Here is a 20,798-nt window from a genome sequence, read left to right on the forward strand (position 1 = left end):
TGCACCTGGCTTTTGAGTGGGTGCGGGAGATCCCCACTCAATTCCTCATGCTTGCATAGCGAGCGCTTTACCCACTGAGCTCTCTTTCCAGCCCCTGGTTAGCTTTTGACATTCTAGTCAGCAATAGTTAGTCTGTCTTCGGGTCAGTCTCGTCTCGATATGCCTTGACTCTGGGTGATGTCACTGGAACAGAGGTTGACACGGGACAGCCTGTGCCAGTATCACACTGACATGTCAACACCTCTACCTTTGCAGTCTTCCTGCTCCTGAGGAACCCGAGTCTGGGTTAAAACGTGGACAGAGTCACTGTGGGTCCCATTCACACCTTCCTTATTTTAGTGCCTCAGAGGCCAAGGCCAGGCCAGTTACACCTGGGGCATGTTGAGAACACTGAACTCTGCCTGAGCCGATGAAGGCTTCCCTGCATGTTGGTTTATTCACAGGGGAAGCTAGCTTAGGCTTCTTGTCCTCTGGCTCCTGGCCACAGCTCTGTACCTTAGACTATGATATTTCTGGAATTCTCTGTTGGAAGTAGAAACTTGTGCCTCTGGTAAGGGAGTGTGTACTTTGTAGAGCACTAGCTGGGGGTGGGGAAGAATTGAGGACTGGGGAGTGTTCTGCATGGTTGGGCTGTTTCTCAGCTGGAGTGATCTTGAAGCCGGTGTCCAGGTGGTGAGGCTTGCTCCTGGCCCTGCTGTTCTGTGCTCTCCTGTGCCCTTTCCTGGAGCGGGTGAGATGCCCAGCAGTGTGAGCCTCAGCATTGTCTTTCTGGCATTCTGGTCAAGCGTTCTGTCTCTGCAGTATGGAACGGGTGGTGTTAGATCGCCTCTCTGTGGTCTTTGACTCAGTAGGATGCCACTCTACACCACCATCTCTGAGTCAGGATGAGAGACCCTGGCATCTCTTTTCCCCGCCCACCTTGCCGAATGCTCACAGTGACCCTGGGGCAGAGTGATCAGAATGGACAAGCCCACCAGGCCAGACCACAGTCACCTAAGGACATGTGATCATCTTAAACTGGCCATTCTCAACTATTTTAAGACTTATTACATGAGCCAAGTACTGGATACCTTCCAAACTTACACTGCTGCCCACAAGCCAGGCCTAGACCTGAAGAGATGGTCCCTGAGGCCCAGCAAGCTGATACAAAGCATGGGTTGTGACACCTTGGCAAAGGGGCAGGACCCAGGACATGGTGCCACCATTGTTCCTGTCACCACATTCATTCTTTCTATTTCTGGACGTGGAGGAACTCAGGGACCTGGGGGCGGACTGACTGTGGAAAGATAGCAGGACACTGTGGAGCTCTTCTGAGCTGAGCACAGCTCTGGAAGCTTATGTCTGCTCTGCTGGGTTTTCTTCCCGTCTGGCCTGTGGAAAAGTGCCTTCCTGTTAGGGAAAGCAGCCCCACTCTGCCCCATTCTGAATTATGCTTATCAAACCTGAACAACTGTACGTTCTGAAATAAGGGCGAGTTCTCTGGAGGAGTGTAACCTCTTCATGTATGGTGGCACCCTTGACATCCAGTCTTATCAGAGTCACATAGATGACTTAAAAAATTGGCATCAGAATGTTTTCCTAATTGGCAGACTTGATTGACAGAACAGTTCCCAAAGTCCCATAATTGAGCAAACAGCTTGTCACCACACAAATAATTAAAATGCCATTTGAAAAATGTGCGCTGTGACAAGCGCTAACTTAAATGTTGCTCACAGTTCCTCATCTGAACACAGATTTTCAAATGACTTGGGGCCCTTTTGTCGCAGTTTGCAGCCACTGCAGAGCAAGTGACATTTACTGAGTTGGTTCAAGCGTGATGTTGGAGCTCTGGCTAGGAGCATCCTGTTCCACCCAGGGTGGTGAGGTCTTGGAAGGTGGCAGCCTCTACTGGCCGTCCCTGTGCCCGTCAGAGAACTGGCGGCAGCCAACTGTACAGTTCCCATTTTTGTTTTTGAGTGTTTCCCTTCTTACGTTCCTTCAACATGGCACGCCACACAAATATAGCGGCCGTTCTTTTCCTAAGCGGCAGATGGAAATGACAGCCATTTCGACTTGCACGCTCATCCCCTCCGGCAGAGGCACACATCAAGCTGTTGTTACCAAGGGCCGCAAGTTTGTTCAGATCTCATTTCACTTTAGATTGCTTGGAGCAGGAAGGTTTGCTCTTCAGCCAGGGGCCTCCAGTCGCACCCTGTTTGATGAGAGTGCCTTTGTCGTGTGACTCAGGCTCCAGGACTGGGTTTGCCCATCTGGAAACCTCTAGAACGTCGTTCAGAAGGTCGAGTGCTCCTGGTGGGATCTGCAGATACTGGAACAGGAAGGGACTTTGATTGAGCTTTTATGGAAGTGCTGACTGAGGCGCAGAGAGGATTCCTCTGTTGTCATTCTCCCCACAGTTCCCTACCGCAGCCTGAGTTTTGGTGGGGTGGAATTCAGTATGTTCTGGACCTTAGAATGAAGGAAGCAGGCTGAAAGGCAGGAATGATTAAAAGTAGTGCAGTGTGTGTTTCCTTGGGCTGGCAACTTGGGGTTTTCAGATCACAGCTGCTGTCTACAGTCTGACTCACACAGACCTCAGGTCTGCCTCAGATAACTGGATTGCAGCCCATACATAATCTGTCTCCATTGACATGGCCGCTGATCCCAGAATTTATCCACAAGCTTTGTGACTTCCAAGAGCACCTCCTCCAGCCCTGGTGGCTGTGCTGTCATTGATTTTTTTTTTTAATTTTTTAGGCAAAAACCCGAAGAGAGCAGGGATGACTGGACTATATTGTCTGATTTTTTTCAGTATCTGACTCCACACAGAACCAGGTCTCCACACAGAAGTGGGGGTACTGTGTGAGTGTTTCCCATGACTCCTCAGTCCTGAGCAGCATCAGGCTGTGTAAATCACTTCTTGAGTGAGTAGCCATGGTGGAAACACTTGTATAAGAGGTTATCTGGGTGGCTGAAAGGCAGGCCGGGAAAAACGGAGGCAGGAACAGACTGGAAGGAGAGGGAACACTTCCTGAGGTAAGGAAGGCAGAGATCCGTGCGCATGTTGTCTGTATAAAGGGATATGAAAGTGGTGTGCCGGTTGATGTATTTATTTTTGTCCACTTGACACAAACCTAGGCATACCTGGGAAGAAGGAATCTTATTTGAGAAAATGCCTTTGTAAGATTGCCCCATAGGCGAGCTTGTAAGATATTGTCTTATTTAGTGATTGACACGGGAGGACCCCGCTCACCATCGGCGGTGTCATTTATCCCCGGGCAGGTGGCCTGGGTGGTTGTAGAAGAAAGCAGGCTGAATAAGCCACGCGGAGCAAGCTAGTAAGCAGCGTTCCTCTCTGGGCTCTGCCTCAGCTGCTGCCTCCAGGTTCCTGCCTTGAGTTATTGCTCTGACTTCTCTCAGTGATGGAGTGTGACCAGTGCTAAGCTGAAATGAACCTAACCTATCCTCCCCAGGTTGCTTTTGGTCACGGTGTTTTATCACAGCAATAGAGAGACCATCAGGGGCATGCCTGCTTTGGGGGCAATTGGCTTTTTCTATCCAGTCCAAGCCATTAGCAAGGACTTTGCAGGGTGCTATGACTTGGGAGGCAGAACAAATACTAGGTTTAGGTTGGAGGATGAAGCTGTAGAATTGAACTCAGGGGGAAGCTAATTTACTGACTTGCTTTCTGTGAGACACATAAAAGACGATGGTCCTGAGCCTTACCCTGCCTCCCAGCCTCAGCCTGTAGGAGCCCCTAGAAGAGCTGCAGCATTGGTCTGTGGGTTCTGTGACTTCTGGGGGGGAACTGGCGGGTCTTCTTAGGTCCAGGAAGTGCCCTGATTGTTTGGAGTTGGATATGTGGACTTGATGAGATTGGATAGGAGAGAATTGATGGTGTTTGGACTGGAGACATTTGAACTCTTAGGACTTGGCCCGCAGTCTTCAGTGGAAAGAGAAAAGAGGGAGAAGTGTGTGTGTGTGTGTGTGTGTGTGTGTGTAACTGTGTGTGCGCGTGTGTGTGTATGTGTGCGTGCGCGCATGCATGTGTGCATATGTGTGCACGGATGTGTGACTGTCTGAATCAGAATGGACGTATCCCTGCTCACCAGGCATGGAATCACACTCGTTAAAAGTGAGTGATGAGAGTTGGTAACTGTTAAAAGTGAGTGATGTGAGTTAATAATCCGCGAGTGAATGAGGAACGGCAGCCCCTCCCCCTCAACAATGAAGCCGTGTATGAATGGGGCTATCGGAGAGTTCATTGATAAATCTAAAGCCATATGGCAAATGACCACCCAAGAGACCCAGTTGACTGAGTCATTGATTCAGGCCTAATGCATTTTTAATGGTTACCCAGATGCGACTCCTAATTACATCGCCATGTGTTCCAGAATAAAGCATGAGTCATCCTCCAGCGATGAAGAGCACGCGGCTGCCAAGCCAACCAGCTCAAGCCACCTCTCTCTTCTGTCCAACGTCAGCTACAAAAAGACCCTGCGGCTCACGTCGGAGCAGTTGGTGAGTCTCGCGCTCTTAGTACAGGTCTACAGGTCGTGGCCAGATAGAGTTTTAGGGCTTTCTTGAAGGTTTGGGGGTTCCTTCTACTTTTGTGCTCACTTAGCCCTTCCTAGGACCTTTCCTATGCCATCATACCTGCTGGTGACCTCACACCCTCACTTTGGTACCCCATGTTTCCACCTTGACTTTGTATCTGTTCATGTGGACCCGCTCCATGGCTTTGCACTCTGAGTTGCTTTTTTTCTGACCTAGGAGGAGGAGGTAGCTTTGCCTGAGCCCATTTATCCTCATCACCAGTGGCCGGGAGACTTTGGAATGTCCCTCCTGAGTGCTTTTGCTTTGAGAGATGCCTGTTAACTCAAATGCATCTATAAAATAGGTGGAGATCAAGCAAGCGCGATGGGGTTTAGAGAATTTTAGGAAACAGAGGCCCCCTCTTTGTGTGTGTGTGTGTGTGTGTGTGTGTGTGTGTGTGTGTGTATGAATGAGAGAGAGAGAGAGAGAGAGAGAGAGAGAGAGAGAGAGAGAGAGAGAGAGAGAAATATTAGACTAGTTTTAATGAGGTCTTCCCAACACTGGACTTAACTTCAAATCAAGGTCATCCAGTGCAGGTATCTCTGCTTTTCTACACTAAAGTCTGTGCATCTATTGTAAGAATTTATGGGGAGCAGGTTTCGATAGGATGATATTTAATGGGACAAGATGACCCCACATTAGCCACTTGTAGCACTCCAGGGGACACTTAGAGTCAACCGTGTGGGTCTGTGCGGGTCTGTGTGGGTCAGCTGCCCTGTCTCAGAGTGTGCCAGCAAAGACTGAAGACCGACCAAAGGTAGTTTTGTTTCCTGAATTTGGTATAACATGCTTGGGCCTAGTCTTTGTTTTTACGGATTCAAGGCCTCTCTTTCCAGCCTGTGTTATTATAAAAATCAATAAAAACATGCTATTGAGGGAAACAATTTTGCCTATCATATGTTTGCGTTCTCACACCAAGACCCTCCCCATTTCTTTGGTGAAGCCTGGTAGCCGCTGGTCACTTAGCTCCGTGCACTCACTCTCAGTGCTGGATTAAGTCAGTGAGGCTCTTAGAAGCAGAATGCTTTGTAAGGGGTCGGTGGAAAGCTAGAACTGACTTAGGTCGCCTGTCCAGCCCTGAAAAGAACTAGAGCCAGAAACAGAAGAGAGACTTTCACAGTGGCCTGGGTAAGCCAGGTTTGATTATAAAGCCTACAGAGGCCAAACCACCCCTGCATCTGGACCTCCCTGTCAAGCACACAAATGGGTCATGTTTTTCAGAAAAGCTTGAAGTTGAAGAATGGCCCCAATGATGTGGTTTTCAGTGTCACCACACAGTACCAGGGCACCTGCCGTTGTGAAGGCACCATCTACCTGTGGAACTGGGATGACAAAGTCATCATCTCAGACATCGACGGGACCATCACAAGGTGGGTCTGACCGCAGCACGGTCTGGAGCTGCCTTCCATTGCACTCTGGGCAGCGTCGTGGGAGCTGGAGCATCCAGTTTCTGGTGCATTTGGAGCTGTGTAGATAGGGGCAACAACTTGGCTGCCAGTAGAGTCTGGTGACTTGTTTCTGTTTGGGTATCATCTCCCTAGCCTGGTGGGTTTTGGAGAATGTTGCTCTAGAATGGTTAGCAGCCCCACAGTTGGGTTTGGCAAACCCAGTCCTCAGCATGATGGCTCACCATGGCCTTCCCTTAGTGTCCTCACTTGACACTGTGAGCCTGGGCTTTCCATCGGCTCTTATTCATGCTATTATTTCTTTTGGTTTTCTTATTTATACATTTTTGTGGGTGCACCCGCGTGTGCATAAGCATGAACCTCAGGGGTCAATTTGGGGACAGTGTGTTCTCTCCTTCTACCATGTGGGTGCCTGGGATCAAAGGCAGTGAACACCTTTACCCTCTGAGCTTTCATTCCTACTATTTTTATGGGGCACAAGTAGTGTATCTAAGCTGATTGGACATTTTTCTTCTCCTCTTACAATAACCTTTGGCTTATGTATATTATTTCATCTTTATTTAGATCGGATACTCTTGGTCATATTTTGCCCACACTGGGAAAGGATTGGACCCACCAGGGCATAGCAAAGCTATACCATAAAGTCAGTCAGTAAGTATAGAGCACCGGCTCCCATCTTCTGTCTGCCAGTTTGCGATCCCCCCCCCCAATACAGTCTCTCTCCCTCCGAGTATGGAGTAATTCACAAAGATGTAGACCTTGCTTCCTTAGGGTGGCAAGTAAGATTGTCTTTCCCCTGAGATTACAAATGAGGCCAGACTCCCTTCTCTCCATAACAGGGGCCTTCAACTGAGGGTAGCTTTGGGGTCCCCTCACCACCCTGCTGAATAGCTGAATATATAGTAGTGTCTAGAGACTTCATTTTGAGACAGGGTTTTTTACTGTGTAGCCCAGACTCACCTGGAACTCAGTCTCTGATTTGCCTCCCAAGTGCTATGATTTCAGGCACGAGTGAGCATGCTTCAAGGCATTTTTGATTGTCATGATGACTGTGTGCTGTGGGCACCCGGTGGGTGGGAGCTGGGATGCTGTGTCACAGCGCATCACTGTAAGCATCTAACATCTACCTGCTCCAAGGTAGCTGTGCTGAGGACCCCAGTCCATAAGCTTGTCTTGGAAAATTTGATGGTGGTAACTGTTTAAAACTATTTAAGTATGTCTGGATTGTGGGCTTTGAAATGTTTTTTTTTATTTTTGTTGTACACGTGTGTGTGTGCTTCTAAATTTGTGTGTGTACATGTGTGTATGTGTGTACGTGTGTGTGCATGTGTGGTGCACATGTGTGTTTGTCTGTGTGTGTGTGTGTGTGTGTAGCATGCATGCCACAGCCTGATTGTGGAGATCAGAGGACAGACAGTTTTCAGGAGTTGATTCTCACCTTCCACCTCGCTGAGACGGGTCACTCTTGTTTCTGCCGCTGTTGTGTACTCCAGGCACGGCTGGTGGGTGCCAGCGCAGCAGTGTCTCCAGATGGGTCCGGGTGGTATGTGGTGGTCAGTTTTGCACTAGCTGTTGTTTAACCCATTGTACCTTCTGGGCCATTTCTCCAGCCCCTGCATTGTTTAATAAAGCTGAGTGTAGAGACTGGGGCTGAATGAGAAGCCTGGAAACAGGCTCCCCTTCTGCGCTCAGCTCTAGTGTTCTCCAGACCCCCATGTGGTTCACTGAGAACTCAACAAGCAAGAGCACACAGTTTATCATGCTCCTTTCCCCATCCCCGCTGCACCCCACTGCTGCTGTGGTTTTTGCCCACAGCCCTCTTTCCTCTCTGAGGGCAGGGGCATGCTGAGCCCCATGGGCATCTCTGGAAATCTTGGGCTGTATGGAGGGCTCAGAGCATGTGGCCGAGGGCTGATGGGGAGAGCCTCAGACTATGCAGAGACCTGGGTGGGAAAGTCTGTACCCTTCTCTGTGGTGGACAAGTCTTCCCACCCTATCCCACCCCCAGAAGCGACCTTTCATTCTTGTGCTGACCAAGGGTCCCACAACCACTGTCTGGCTATTGGAAGCATGGTGCTGTCTGGTATGCAAAAGAGGTGAATGGTGGCTTATCGTTATGGAAGGCCACTCTAGCTAGGACTCAGAGAGCTAGCCTGTGATGCAGTGAGCAGTGTTGAAGCTAATTCTCAACTGTAAATAACATTTTACCTCTGGGCCACTTCCAGCCATACCTTTATAGGGCAGGTGGAGGTAAGGGTTCGGGATGCTGAAACGTTCTGTCGTACAGTGCTGTTCCAGGGAGATGGGTTGTGTCTTTCAGGAACGGCTACAAGTTTCTCTACTGTTCGGCACGTGCCATTGGAATGGCAGACATGACAAGGGGCTACCTTCACTGGGTCAACGAGAGGGGCACGGTGCTGCCGCAGGGGCCACTTCTGCTTAGCCCAAGCAGCCTCTTCTCTGCCTTGCACAGGTACTGCCTTGCCAGTTGAGCCCCTTGCACTGACCTGCTGCCCAGCCTTGTTCTCTCTCCCATTGCAGGTTTTGCAGAATGAGTAGACTGTTGGACTGGAGTGTTACTTGTTTTTTTTTTCTCTTTGCTCTATAGGTCTCTTTGGCCCCAGGCTCCCACATAAATCACACATGGAGGCTTATTCTTACCTATGAATGCCCAGCCTTAGCTTGGCTTATTTCTAGCCAGCTTTTCTTAAATTATCCCATTTATCTTTTGCCTCTGGGTATTACCTTTATCTTCTGTATATCTTATTTTTGTTTTCACTCTGTGGCTGGCTGGCCCCTGACATCCTCCGTTCCTTGTTTTGTCTTGCTCCTTTCCTCTCTCTTTCCAGATCTCTTCTCTTGTTTATCCTTTCTGCCTGCCATCCCTACCTATCCTTTCTCCTGCCTCACTATTGGCTGTTCAGCTCTTTGTTAGACATCAGGCCAAGAATCACAGCTTCACAGAGTTAAACGAATGCAGCATAAACAAAAGCAGCACACCTTTGCATTGTTAACAAGTGTTCCAGAGCCTAAACAAATGTAACACCTTAAAATAGTGGTCTACAGCACTGGGGAGATGATTCAGTTGATAAATGCCCTTGCGTGTGTGTGTGTGTGTGTGTGTGAAATGCGTTAGAGATTTCTTACACAGGACACCAAAATGCAGCTGCTTTGAATGCATTCATAATAAACTCGAGTCACCAATAACGCACCAGCATCACATTAACAAAGGACTTGCCCTTGGTATCACACTGAAGTGTGACACTTCCCCTTGGTGCCATCTAGCCCAGAATGAACCCAGATTTGAATTCTCTGCTTCCTTCTCCATCCTTTGCTCTGTCTTCTTGTCTATCTGTCACATGTCTAACTCTGTCTCCGTGTTTGTCCCTGTGTATGTGTTTATGTCTGTTCCTAACAAAGGGTTTCTGCTTTGTATGTAGTAAACCACACGGAAAGCATCACATGAGCATGGAATGAAGGCTACTTTGCAGAAATCTTTAACAGAGTTTGACAAGGGCTTAGGTCACTGACTCCAGCTGACCCTCACTGACCCAGATAACAAACACCATTGCTTACCAAGCAGTGTCCAAATGTCGTGCTCAACATTTATGGTGGATATTCATTTTATAAGATTTGTCTAACCTCTGTTTTTGCTGCTTTCAGTAAATGGTTATCACAGCACACACTTGTCATACTCTGGGTCAGGAGCATGGAAGAGTTCATAAATTAAGATTACAGCCATCCATTAGCTTAGGTTGTAAAAACTGATCACATGGGAATTCCAAGACAATTACGGTGGATGGTTACATTGTTCTCTTAAAAGCAGGTTGAACAAACAGCCTGAGAACATAGCAGGATGGCAGTCTTCGGTCTTGTGAGCTTACAATGGATGCATTATTAACTCTGACTGTGAGGTCCAGCACAGATTCTAGTCTCTTAGGATGCCGTGGGTGTGGTGGCAGAGACAGGAGGATCCCTGGGCCCCACTAGTCAGTCAGCCTCGTCTACTTGGTGAGTCCTGGATCGGTGAGAAAGAAACCTTATCTGAAAAGTAGAAGAGGGGACAGCTCCTGAGGAGTGACATCTGAGGTGGACCGCTGGCCCCTGCACTTGTACCCCCCCCCGACACACAGACACACACACAAGACAGACAGACAGACAGACATGATGTGGTACACAGACACGAATGTGACGCACACACACAGACAGACAGACAGACATACATGATGTGGTACACAGACACGCATAGAAACACAGATACACACACAGACACGAATGTGATACACACAGACACACACACAGACAGACATACATACATGATGTGGTACACAGACACGCATAGAAACACAGATACACACACAGACACGAATGTGATACACACAGACACACACACAGACAGACATATATACATGATGTGGTGCACACACACAGACACACACACACAGACACACACACTCCTCTTAGCCTCTTCTGACTAGTGCCATGGTCCCAGTGCTCGCTTTCCATGCTCAGCAGTGTCCAAGCTATATTGGGACCACTGTTTCAGAACCAAGTTTCATTAAAGGTCTGTTATGATTTGATTAAAAATGCAGTGAATCAAGAGGCCAATTTAGAGAGAATTAATAGCTTGATACAATATCGAATCATCCAATTCAAGAATCTGGTCTGTCTATTTAGGGTTTTCTTCTCTATTATATTTCAGTGAGTTTTTGTATTTTTTATAATTTATTTACTTTTTTTATTTCATGTGTGTTCATGTCTTGCCTGCATGTATATCTGTGTGAAGATATTGGACCCCCTGAAACTAGAGTTACAGGCAGTTATGAGCTGCCATATGGGTGCTGGGACTTGAACCCAGGTCCTCTGGAAGAGCATCCAGTGTGCTTATCCAATGAATCATCTCTCCAGCCCTGAGTTTTTATAATTTTAATCGAAAAGGTCCTTCATATCTTTTCACCCTTAATTTTTTTCTAAGTTATATAGCTTTTATTTCCCTTTTCTTATCTTGTTTGCTGGCTGTCATCCGAAACAGCACTGAACCGCACTGCTTCTGGAGACCCTTGCTTTACTCTCCATAGGATGTTGCATAGGGCCTTACGGAAGCCCAGTCTTCGCCTGGGACTCAGTAGGTAGACCGTGCTACCCCCTGAATTTTTGGCCATCCCCATGCTTCTCCCTCTCTAGTTCTGGGATTACAGGTGTTTGATACCACAGCCAGATTTTTGTAGCAGTTTTTTCTATTTCTGATGTAAGAATTTTTATCCTGGGACTAGAGAAATGGCTTAGCAGTTAAGAGCACTTCCTGTTCTTGCAGAGTAATAGAGTTTGATTCCCAGCACCCATGCTAGATGGCTCACAACCACCTGTAACTCTAGCCCCAGGGGACTGGACATCAGCTATTGGCCTGTACAGGCCACCCACACACACTTGGCACATGGACACACATACATACCAATAACAATAAATTTAAAAAAGAGTTTTCATCCTAACTAGATGTTGATCAGTGTCTTTGTATCCGAGGTGATCTCCTTTCTGTTAATCTCAGGATGTGCGCTGCCATGCATGGTCCCCAGCGTTTTTGTATCCGAGGTGATCTCCTTTCTGTTAATCTCAGGATGTGAGCTGCCATGCATGGTCCTCTGTATTTTTCTCACGCTGAGAGTGTGGTTCATTCTGAGTTGAGAGTTTTCCTGGGCTGCTGGGCCAAGTGTATAGCTTGCATATTGAAGACTAGTTTAAATTTTCTAATTTAAAATTCTTAATTTATTTTGTGTGTACAGTACCACATGTACAGTGGTGTGTGTGTGTGTGTGTGTGTGTGTGTGTGTGTGTGTGTGTGATAGGACAGGATGCAGGGGTCAATTCCCTTATCCTAATGTGGCCCTGGGGAATACACTCAGGCTGTCGGACTCTGCAGCGAGCCTCCTTACCCATGATCCTCACGCCACTTTAATGCAAACCCAAGTCCTCTTATGCTGACCATTTGTTTGTTTGTTTTAATAGAGAAGTGATTGAGAAGAAGCCAGAAAAGTTCAAAGTCCAGTGTTTGACAGATATCAGAAACCTGTTTTTCCCAAACACGGAACCCTTCTATGCTGCTTTTGGGAACCGACCTGCTGTGAGTACCTGAGGGGTCCATGAAATCTTAAGACATTATACTTGGTGCCAGCAGTTTTCCCCAAGACCTGGTTAAGGAGTGCATGTAAAATGAGCCTCCTCCTAAAGTAGAGAGGTTAAGAATCATGTTGGATATGGTCTCCAGTCTTCTTGGAAGGTGTTTGAAGCTGGCGACCTGGGCCACAAACCGGCAATTGTGTGCCACTCATTACATTAGTGAAACAAGGGCACTGAAGGCACGGGGCCCATTCTCAGTGATAGGCCCAATGTGCCAGCCCTGCCTGACGGCAGTGTCGGATCCAGTGCCTCCAGCCTGAAGCATATAGTGAGATCTCCTGGCAGGAGGAAATGTGTGGAGATGGCATGTGGGACCCAAGCTTTCTGGAAGGTTCAGTTTGAAGCCTATAGTAAAGACTTATAGGTTGGCAGATGTGGAGATATTGTATATGTGACTCTTGGCAGAAGGTTCTGTATTCTATAGAATATAGCTAGGTGTTAACTGAAAATGAATGAAATTTACACCCTGGCAATGCTGAAGCAGGCATAGATAGCCCGTATATGGCGGTTCTGTTGAACTTGTCCATATTGGGTTTTCTAAGTTGATGAGGGATGACTGACCAGGTTTCTTTCTCAAGAGGCCACTAGATTACATTACAGATGGTTGTGAGCCACCATGTGGTTGCTGGGGATTGAACTCAGGACCTTTGGAAGAGCAGGCAGTGTTCTTAACCCCTGAGCTATCTCTCCAACCCCATTCAGCTGGAAAATTCTACCTTTAAAACCCATGGCAGATTATTTTGAAATGAGGAAATGGGTTAGAAAATGAGCCTGAGGAGTGCCAGCCAGTGTGGCTGGAGATGTGGGAACTCAGCTCAGTGTAGGCAGAGACTGCGCTTTCGTTTTCCAGCTGCCCAGACCCAAATAATCACACAGAAACTATGTTAATTATAGCACTGCTTGCCAATGGCTTAGGCGTATTCCTACCTAGCTCTCATATCTTAAACTAACCCATTTCTATCGTCATGAGGCTGTGGCTTACTGGAAAGGTTCCGGCATCTTCCTCCTTTCACGGCAGCTACATGGCTGCCTTGACTCCTACACTCTTTGTCTCTGTTCAAATTTCCTGCCTGGGTTTACTCTGCTAAGCCATTGGCCAAAACAACTTTATTCATCAACCAATAAAAGCAGCACATATGCAGAAGGACCTCCTGCATCATCTCAGGTCCTGAAGAGGTGAACTAAGTCTCAGGAGGAAAGCCAGTTGAATGTGTGCCCATTCCCCTGAGGGGCAGCACCGGCTAGTGAAAATTGGATAATACAATATTCAATGAAAGGTGGTGTGTGCTTGTTTGTGCAGTGAGTTCCCTGCCTCCCCTGACATGTTACATCACTTTTTCTCACCACAGGATGTATATTCCTACAAGCAAGTGGGAGTGTCCCTAAACAGGATCTTCACTGTGAACCCCAAGGGAGAGCTGGTGCAGGAGCACGCCAAGACCAACATCAGCTCGTGAGTATAATCTCTTCCCCTGGAACTGCACCCCTCCCCCACTCACTGTCCTGAAGCCAGCATCACTGTCCATTGCAGATCCCTTTAGCCATTGCTGCCTCTGTTTTCATCTTTGCATGTATATATGTGTATGGATGCATGTATACAGTATGCATACTTGTATGTGTTCCTATTTGTGGAGGTCAGAGGTCAATGTGTCTTCCTCATCATTCTGACCTTATTTTTTTGAGGCAAAGTCTCTCATTGAGCTTGGGGCTTACCCATTTGACTGGCTTGACTGGCCAGTGAGCTCCAAGGACCTTCCTGTGTCCAGCGCCCTAGCACTGGGGTTGCAGGCATGACTTTTTATGTGGATGTTGAGAATGTCAACTCAGGTTCTCATTCCTTCAGGGAAGGTAATTTATCAATTGACCCATCTCTCTAGCCTCTGTTTTAATCTTTAATTCCTCTAAAAATGGAGTTCAATGCCATGTCTTCAGTCTCCAGATTAGTTTTTGGACAATTAGAATGAACTCCGATCCCTCAGGATGTTAAGTCTCAACTGGAGGGTAGAGTCTTCTGTGGAATGGAATTGAGTGAGTTCAGGAACTAGGCACTCAGTTGGCTGAGTTAGAATGTCAGTTAGGAGTGTAACCCAGGTGACACTTCCTTCCTCATGGTACTGAGGATGGAGCCCAGGGCTGTGGGCATGCTAGGCGAGCATTGCACTGCAGAGGTGCCCTTCTCGGTCCCTGGCTTAACGCTGTTTGCTTTGCTTTGAGACAGGACCTTGCCATGGAGTCCAGGTTGGCTTTGAGCTTTGCAGTCCTGTTTCTTTCTCCCCAGCACGGGGATTACAGGGTGCGCCACCACACCTGACTGGTTTGCTGTGTTGAATGAGGCATTGCAGGATATGTGGCATCACCCTTGGCTCTGCCTTGGCTCACGTGGGTCTCTCATGTTAGCCCTACTGGGTGCATCTGCCCAGGTAGGGTCTGCCTTGGCCTCTGCAGAGGTGGTGGTGCATTGTTTCATTGTTTCATTGTTTTATTTCCATACCAAATAATCAACACTGGCGTAAGCTGAAGAGTTAGGTCTGGGGCGTGGGCTGCAATTCCTCCTGGTGTTGGTGAGGACTTTCCATTCTTTTTGAGCTGGGCATGGTTGTGACTCACACCTACAGTCCCAGCACCCTGGAAAAGCAGAAGCAGGAGAGTTGCTGTGGCTTTAAAGCCTGCTGTAGGCTGCATTGCGAGCTCCAGGCCAGTCTGACGTTCAGAATGAGACTACTAACACAGGTTTTCACTGTGAAGATAGTCATTTTGTTTTTTAGTCCAGCTTGACCAGAGCAGTTCCAAATGTGAGGGAGCCCTGGCTTCCTGGCTTCGTAGAGAGATCAGGCCCTGCAGCAGCTCTCCAGGTATCGGGAGAGAGAGAAGCTGGAGCCCATGCTCTGCTAGCCTGGAGCAGGTCGGGTAGAGACGGGTGATCTGAGGTGGATTTTCCATCTTCAGGAAGCATGTATACCAAGACCCAGAGCTTGATATGATGTTTTCTTTCAATCATTATTAATTTGTGTGTGTGTGCGTGCGTGCATGTGGAGGCTATTTTCTACTTCCACCTTTCTGTGGGCTCCAGGGTTTGAATTTAGGCTACCAGACTTTTAAGACAACCACTTTTTTACCTGCTGAGCCGTCTTGCAGGCCCTTGGGTATGGCCAGTTCGAGCCGAACAGGTGCTTGTCCCTTGGAGCCTGGGATGATCTTGTGGGCCGTTTCTAAGTAATGAAGTCCCACTGGGCGGAGTTCGGGGCTTTCCTCCTTTATAGTCAGGGAATGTCCTGTCCTTGCTTCAGGGAGCCCCATGCCTGGAGGGTGGAATGGGCCACCCAGATGGAGTAGGCACTGCTGCCAGGGCACATGAGCCTTGCCAGCTTGGTTCTGGTGGCTTCCACAGCCTGGCAGGGGACAGCTCCCTGTGGGGAGTCCCCCACCCCCATAGCCACAAACCTCAGACTAATAGGCCTTCAAATCAGGAGGTATTTTAAAAATTTGTTTGTTTGCTTTAATCCCCAGGAAAGACATAATTCTTAGTGTAATACTGAGAGGTTTCCCTGCTTTGTGCAAGCACACTGTTTCTCACGAGTCCGTTGGAGGCCCTTTATTAAACACACACGCAGCCTTATTGAAGAAGTCATTTCATGCCTTAGAACATGCTAATTCCTGGAGTTTGGGTTGCGAAAGCCTCTTCTGGTTCTTGGCACGAGCGGGTGGAGAGGGGCCCAGGGACTGTCAAACAGGAGTCTAGGCTGTGCGGGAGAGGGTTGGGCGTGTCTCATCACTGTGTGGACGGACCTGGAGGTCTTCCAGTTATGGAGCTGCTTTCTTTCTATAGTGCAGGCTGTGGCTAGGCAACATTTTCCTGGGGACAGAGAAAGTGCCCTGAGGTAGGGGGTGCTAGAAACGCCTGTTTGGTCCAGTCCCACACACTGTGAGAATGAAGGGGTTGAAGCTCAGGAATGGCAGGATACTTGCCCAGAGTCATACAGTAAGAAAGACTGGGGGAGGCCTCAAGCTTGGGGACCCTCAGCCAGAACTTTTTCCTGAAGCACAGGTGATCCGCCGTTGAATGAGTTCTTGGTACACGCTACTGAATCATTGCCCATATTATTCTGTTTCTGACGCTAAGCAAGTGGCAGTTTTCCTTTCCTTTCCTTTCCTTTACAGTAGAGGGCGTCAGGGTGTAGAGATGTCCAAGCCTATGCCTGAGAGCACAACTGGAACAGGAGAGGATTGATGCCAAACCTGCATTTTGCTAAGCCCATGGCCCTGCATCTTTTCACTGTGAATGTGGTGGTCTCTGCTGCTCTGAAGAGGTGCTTTGTCTATGGTTTCTCCCCCAACAGCCCGCATGTGGCCTCCGCGGCAAGCAGATGCCTCTGATTATGCTGGTCTCCCTCTATTCTCCCCTCTGTTCTTCATGCATAGTCAGACTGGCCCCTCTTGGGAGCTTTCTCCTCTTTGCAAATTCAGTCTCCCCTTCACACTTCCAGTTAGCTCACAAGGCTAGAAAGGTAGTACCGAGGCAGGGTTAATGGCTGCTCACTGGAGTTGTGATACTCTATTTCTTCCCAGCCCGCAGTGCAGCCCAGAGCCCGGCACTCCCCTTCATGTATCCGGTGTGGCTCCATGGGTAATGAACCTACTGCCTTTCTTCCCTTGCAGGTATGTAAGGCTCTGTGAAGTGGTTGACCACGTCTTCCCGTTGCTGAAGAGAAGCCATTCCTCTGACTTCCCCTGCTCAGATACTTTCAGTAACTTCACCTTTTGGAGAGAGCCACCGCCACCCTTTGAAAACCAGGACGTACATTCAGCCTCAGCTTGATGCGACCAAGCATTAAAGGATAGATTCTGGGGACCCTGGAGCTGCTGAGAAGGCTGACATGTGGCCATCTGCCTAAGAGAGAAGTGTTTCTTCCTTGACCTGCCTGCCCTGGGGTGACATTGCTAAGCGTGGAGGGTGGATAGAGGCCGCATCTCATCCCGTGGACCGCATGAGGATTAGGAGAACTAGTGGCGTGCAAAGCAGTCCTCTGTCCGGTTTAACATGCACAGAGCTGCACACTCCAGCCGTTCCAGTACTTAGTCAATGTGCAGTATGGGAGGTGACCCCTCAGCAGAAGTGGGCTGGCTACCTGAGAGCTGTCTCAGTGTTAGTGTGCTTCCCCCGACCCCCTGGGAACTCTGATGTGCACAGCTTAGGGTAGCACAAGGAGCACATTTCCATGACAGTGACATCCGTGCAACCTTCCACACGTAGAGATGGGCTCTCTTCAGAGTCTGAGTGCTCTGAAGGGAAGCATCCAGGGCCTCGATTGGTCCCAGCCTTCAGGCTTTGACTTTATAGCCGCTCCCTTGCAGTATTGCTGACTTAGTTTCACTGTAGGTGATAAGCTCTTGAATTGCCCTGGTTAAAGACGGCCTGTGCCGTTGGTGCATCTCTCCCCATTCCTCATAGCTCAAGGCTGGGCTATTATTTATGCCTTAACACATCTGCAGCAGGCATTTGCTTCCAGCGCACTGTCTAGTTCTCCGTAACTGCGATGCCTTACATTAATTGATAGCCCCTAAGGCAGCGTCGGCGGTGTCTCGTCTGCATCCCACCGCCAGCCAGGAAGCACCACTAATGAGGACTGGAGCAGCACCTATGCCAAAGGAGAACGATGCAGCTAAAGAAACTGGGTGTTTTTAAGAAACATAGTTTCCAGAAGTTAAATTATTTTCTTTGCAGATATTATTTATTACTTTCCTCTCATTGGGCTGCTGTTGTGAGCATCCTAGCAGACCCTCAGGATTGCAGCCGGCATGAATACATTAAAAGTTAAGTGTGCTGGACAATCCAAAGAGCCTTACTCTGTGTATGTCACACTCATCTTCTGGGATTTCCGAATCATTAATTATCCTTAGCTTTTTCCATTCAGTCTAAGGGCAAGGGAAAAAAGCAGGAGTTTGAACGATGTTCTTTAAGCTGATAGGGTAGTTGTTGAACTGTCTCAGAAAACAATGTGAAAAATGAAAAGTATTTTGGTAAAAGATTTTGCTTTACTTTTGAAAGTTTTATTTTTTTAAAGGGTGTTTTACTCCTGAGAGATCTTCCTATTTAAATTTTATTGTTTGAGTCAGAGGAGGCAAAAGAAAAAAACAACAAAACAAAAAACTCAAAAAACAAAAACAAAAACAAAACAAAAGGAAAGCGAGTGAAGTAAGACTGGACCGTTACTCTTTCTGTGAAAGAAAACCTAGAGCCACTGCTGTTGTCGGTGTTGGGTTCTGTTAACGTCCAGTGTGGTCCACATAGTTCACAGGGATGGACACGGAAAGGCAAACCATACTGCTGTGGACCACAGCCTGGAGGAGCAGGCTCGCGTGTACAGGTTCCCTTCTGGGACTGCCATAGTGAGTTCATGGCTTGTCCTCTAGTGGCCTTTGGAGGCCACGTTAGTCCTGCCACAGGGTGTTTTGCGTGTATTCTGGTTGTCGTGGACTGCAGACAAGCTTGTCTGCCTGAAGAGGTCCACGGGTCTCTCCTCATGCCCAGGGGAAGACTCAGGATCTCCCTCATCTGCATTCTGCAGTCCTCTGTTCCGAGTGACATGCTGAGAGCATGCGATGACCTGTGCCGGGATCTGTTCATATAACCAAGGCTGGTCTGCAGCACACGGTCTGAAACACACAGCAGTCTGACCCCCGGCCTCCACAGCCACCACACATGGCTAGGGAAACTGGTTTTGAAATCCCTTAAATTCCCCATCACTCTGCCCTGAAACAGAGCACACGCTCCATACAACCACACTCTGAGATCTCTGAGATTCTTCCCAAGCCCTGTCCAGGTTGTGGTGCGAACGAGGGCTGCGAACGAATGCTTGCACTGAAGCTCTGGCATGAGAACTGAATGTGAGCTGTACCCAGGCTCAGGTTGTCTGCACGTGCACCATAACCCAGGGCCCCCAGGACACACGCCAGAACACTCTGTTAGTTCCACACATTTCAAAGTTGCTCGTGGAAGTGAGTGACTCACTCCACAGTGACACGTCCTCAAATGTTAGTCACACACCATGAAGGAGAATACCCCTGGCACTTTGCAGAGAATTCCCCTTGGGATTTCAGGCTTGGATCATTACTTCCAATTGACAACATTGGCTGTGTGTTTGCGAGTGCCAGTGCAATGGTGAAAATCAGTGTACTATTTCATTGTGTTGTGCTTGGTGCAGAACTAGAGTTTCTGTAATAAACGAGTTGGATGAAAGACTTCTGAAAATCAAGCCATATGAATTCTGAATCTTTTTTGTTTTTAAGGTGTTTTTATTACTTTTTCTGGTGTGTTATCATATACAATACTTAGTTTTTTACTTTGAAAAAAAAACCAAAACCATTGATATGGGTGGGCTAGAAACATGGCTTGACATGTAAGCTCGAACATCCAAGTTCTGTCCCCACCATCCATGTGTGAAGCCAGATGAGGAAGTATGCACTTGTTATCCCAGTGCTGGGGGAGGTCACAAAATAATCCCACACTAGTTCAGAATTAGGTATAAAAAAGGGTTATTTATATAGGGAGACTCACAGGTCACTGTCCTAGATCACAGTCCTCTGCACAAACTGGGAACAGGAACAGAGTCTAAAGCGAGAGAGCGAGCACAGGCTTTACAGCTGTATTTATAGTATAAGGGACCATGCCCAAGTGGGCTGGTATCTTAAAGGCTATCGGCTGAAGGAGCGGAAGAAACAAAAAGAGCTCCCATGGCAGGAGGTGAGGATGGCTGGCTCCCTGGCACTGGCTAAACAGACAGCCTAGTGGAATTCATAAGCCCCAGGTCCCAGTGAGAGACCCTGCCACAATAAACATGGTGGATTGTCCCGGAAGAGGAACAATACCTGAGGTCCTGGCTTCTACATGCATGGGTGTACCAGTGTATGCACCCATCCAAGGGCCTGCGCACAGATGGACAGGGACACACACACAAATAGTCCCTTAAGGTCGCAAACCCTTCACTGTGGGAATCAGCGTGTTTTCTGTTTTTTGCGTTCATGTGGGTAATCATACCAACCATGTTTATCCCTGAGACAGATAGGAGAGATAAGAATGTGTTCCTCCCATGGAAAAAGAGAATGGTTGTGGTTCCCTGTACAACCTACATTGGATTGTCAAGCTGAGAGGCCTGTTTGGAATAAGCAGGCTCTTTCCTTGCCTGGAAGGGTTTTTGGGGAGCCCGGAGGCACAGAAGGTTCAATATGTGGTGTCAAGAAGGTCCCACCCCTTCTCACTGTGTACCATGTAGGGTGCCTGCACCTCATATCCACTGCCCTCCTCTCTTGGACATTTGTCCTTAGATTTTCATTTCTAAGGGATCTATCACAGCCCTTGACCAGTTCAGACATTTAAGATGAGGACAGTCGTGAACTATTAATATGGCTCACTAGTAATGGCGAGATGCTTCCTATAAACTGCTGCTTTGGCTTTAGTGTTTAGGGAGTGGATGCATCTTACACAGAAGAATAAACCCTTGAACATACCTGCTTACCGTTCCACCTGACTGCAATGTTTATGCTCTTATCTGAAGTGAAAACCAGGATAGACATGTCTGTAGGCCGGCCATCCATCCATCCATCCATCCATCCATCCATCCATCCATCCAGTATGTTCTCTGCCTT

At 48.1% G+C, this 20,798-nt stretch overlaps 1 protein-coding gene across 6 annotated transcripts in view; it reads left to right on the plus strand.

The window, feature by feature from the left end:
- Lpin1 (lipin 1) overlaps positions 1 to 19,408 on the plus strand; it is a 110,927-nt gene extending 91,519 nt beyond the window's left edge. For all 6 annotated transcript variants that reach the window (XM_048439741.3, XM_048439742.3, XM_048439744.3 and 3 more), the window contains 7 exons: positions 4,374 to 4,500; positions 5,797 to 5,945; positions 6,546 to 6,632; positions 8,302 to 8,454; positions 11,985 to 12,099; positions 13,505 to 13,608; positions 16,812 to 19,408. In XM_048439741.3, the coding sequence (XP_048295698.2) occupies positions 4,374 to 4,500; positions 5,797 to 5,945; positions 6,546 to 6,632; positions 8,302 to 8,454; positions 11,985 to 12,099; positions 13,505 to 13,608; positions 16,812 to 16,971 (895 nt within the window). In that variant the 3' untranslated portion in view covers positions 16,972 to 19,408. The remainder of the gene's footprint in view (positions 1 to 4,373; positions 4,501 to 5,796; positions 5,946 to 6,545; positions 6,633 to 8,301; positions 8,455 to 11,984; positions 12,100 to 13,504; positions 13,609 to 16,811) is intronic.
- The last annotated feature ends 1,390 nt before the right edge of the window (positions 19,409 to 20,798 follow it).

Source organism: Myodes glareolus, chromosome 6 (genome assembly GCF_982192425.1).
Source record: "Myodes glareolus chromosome 6, mMyoGla1.1, whole genome shotgun sequence".
NCBI classification, from domain to species: Eukaryota; Metazoa; Chordata; class Mammalia; order Rodentia; family Cricetidae; genus Myodes; species Myodes glareolus.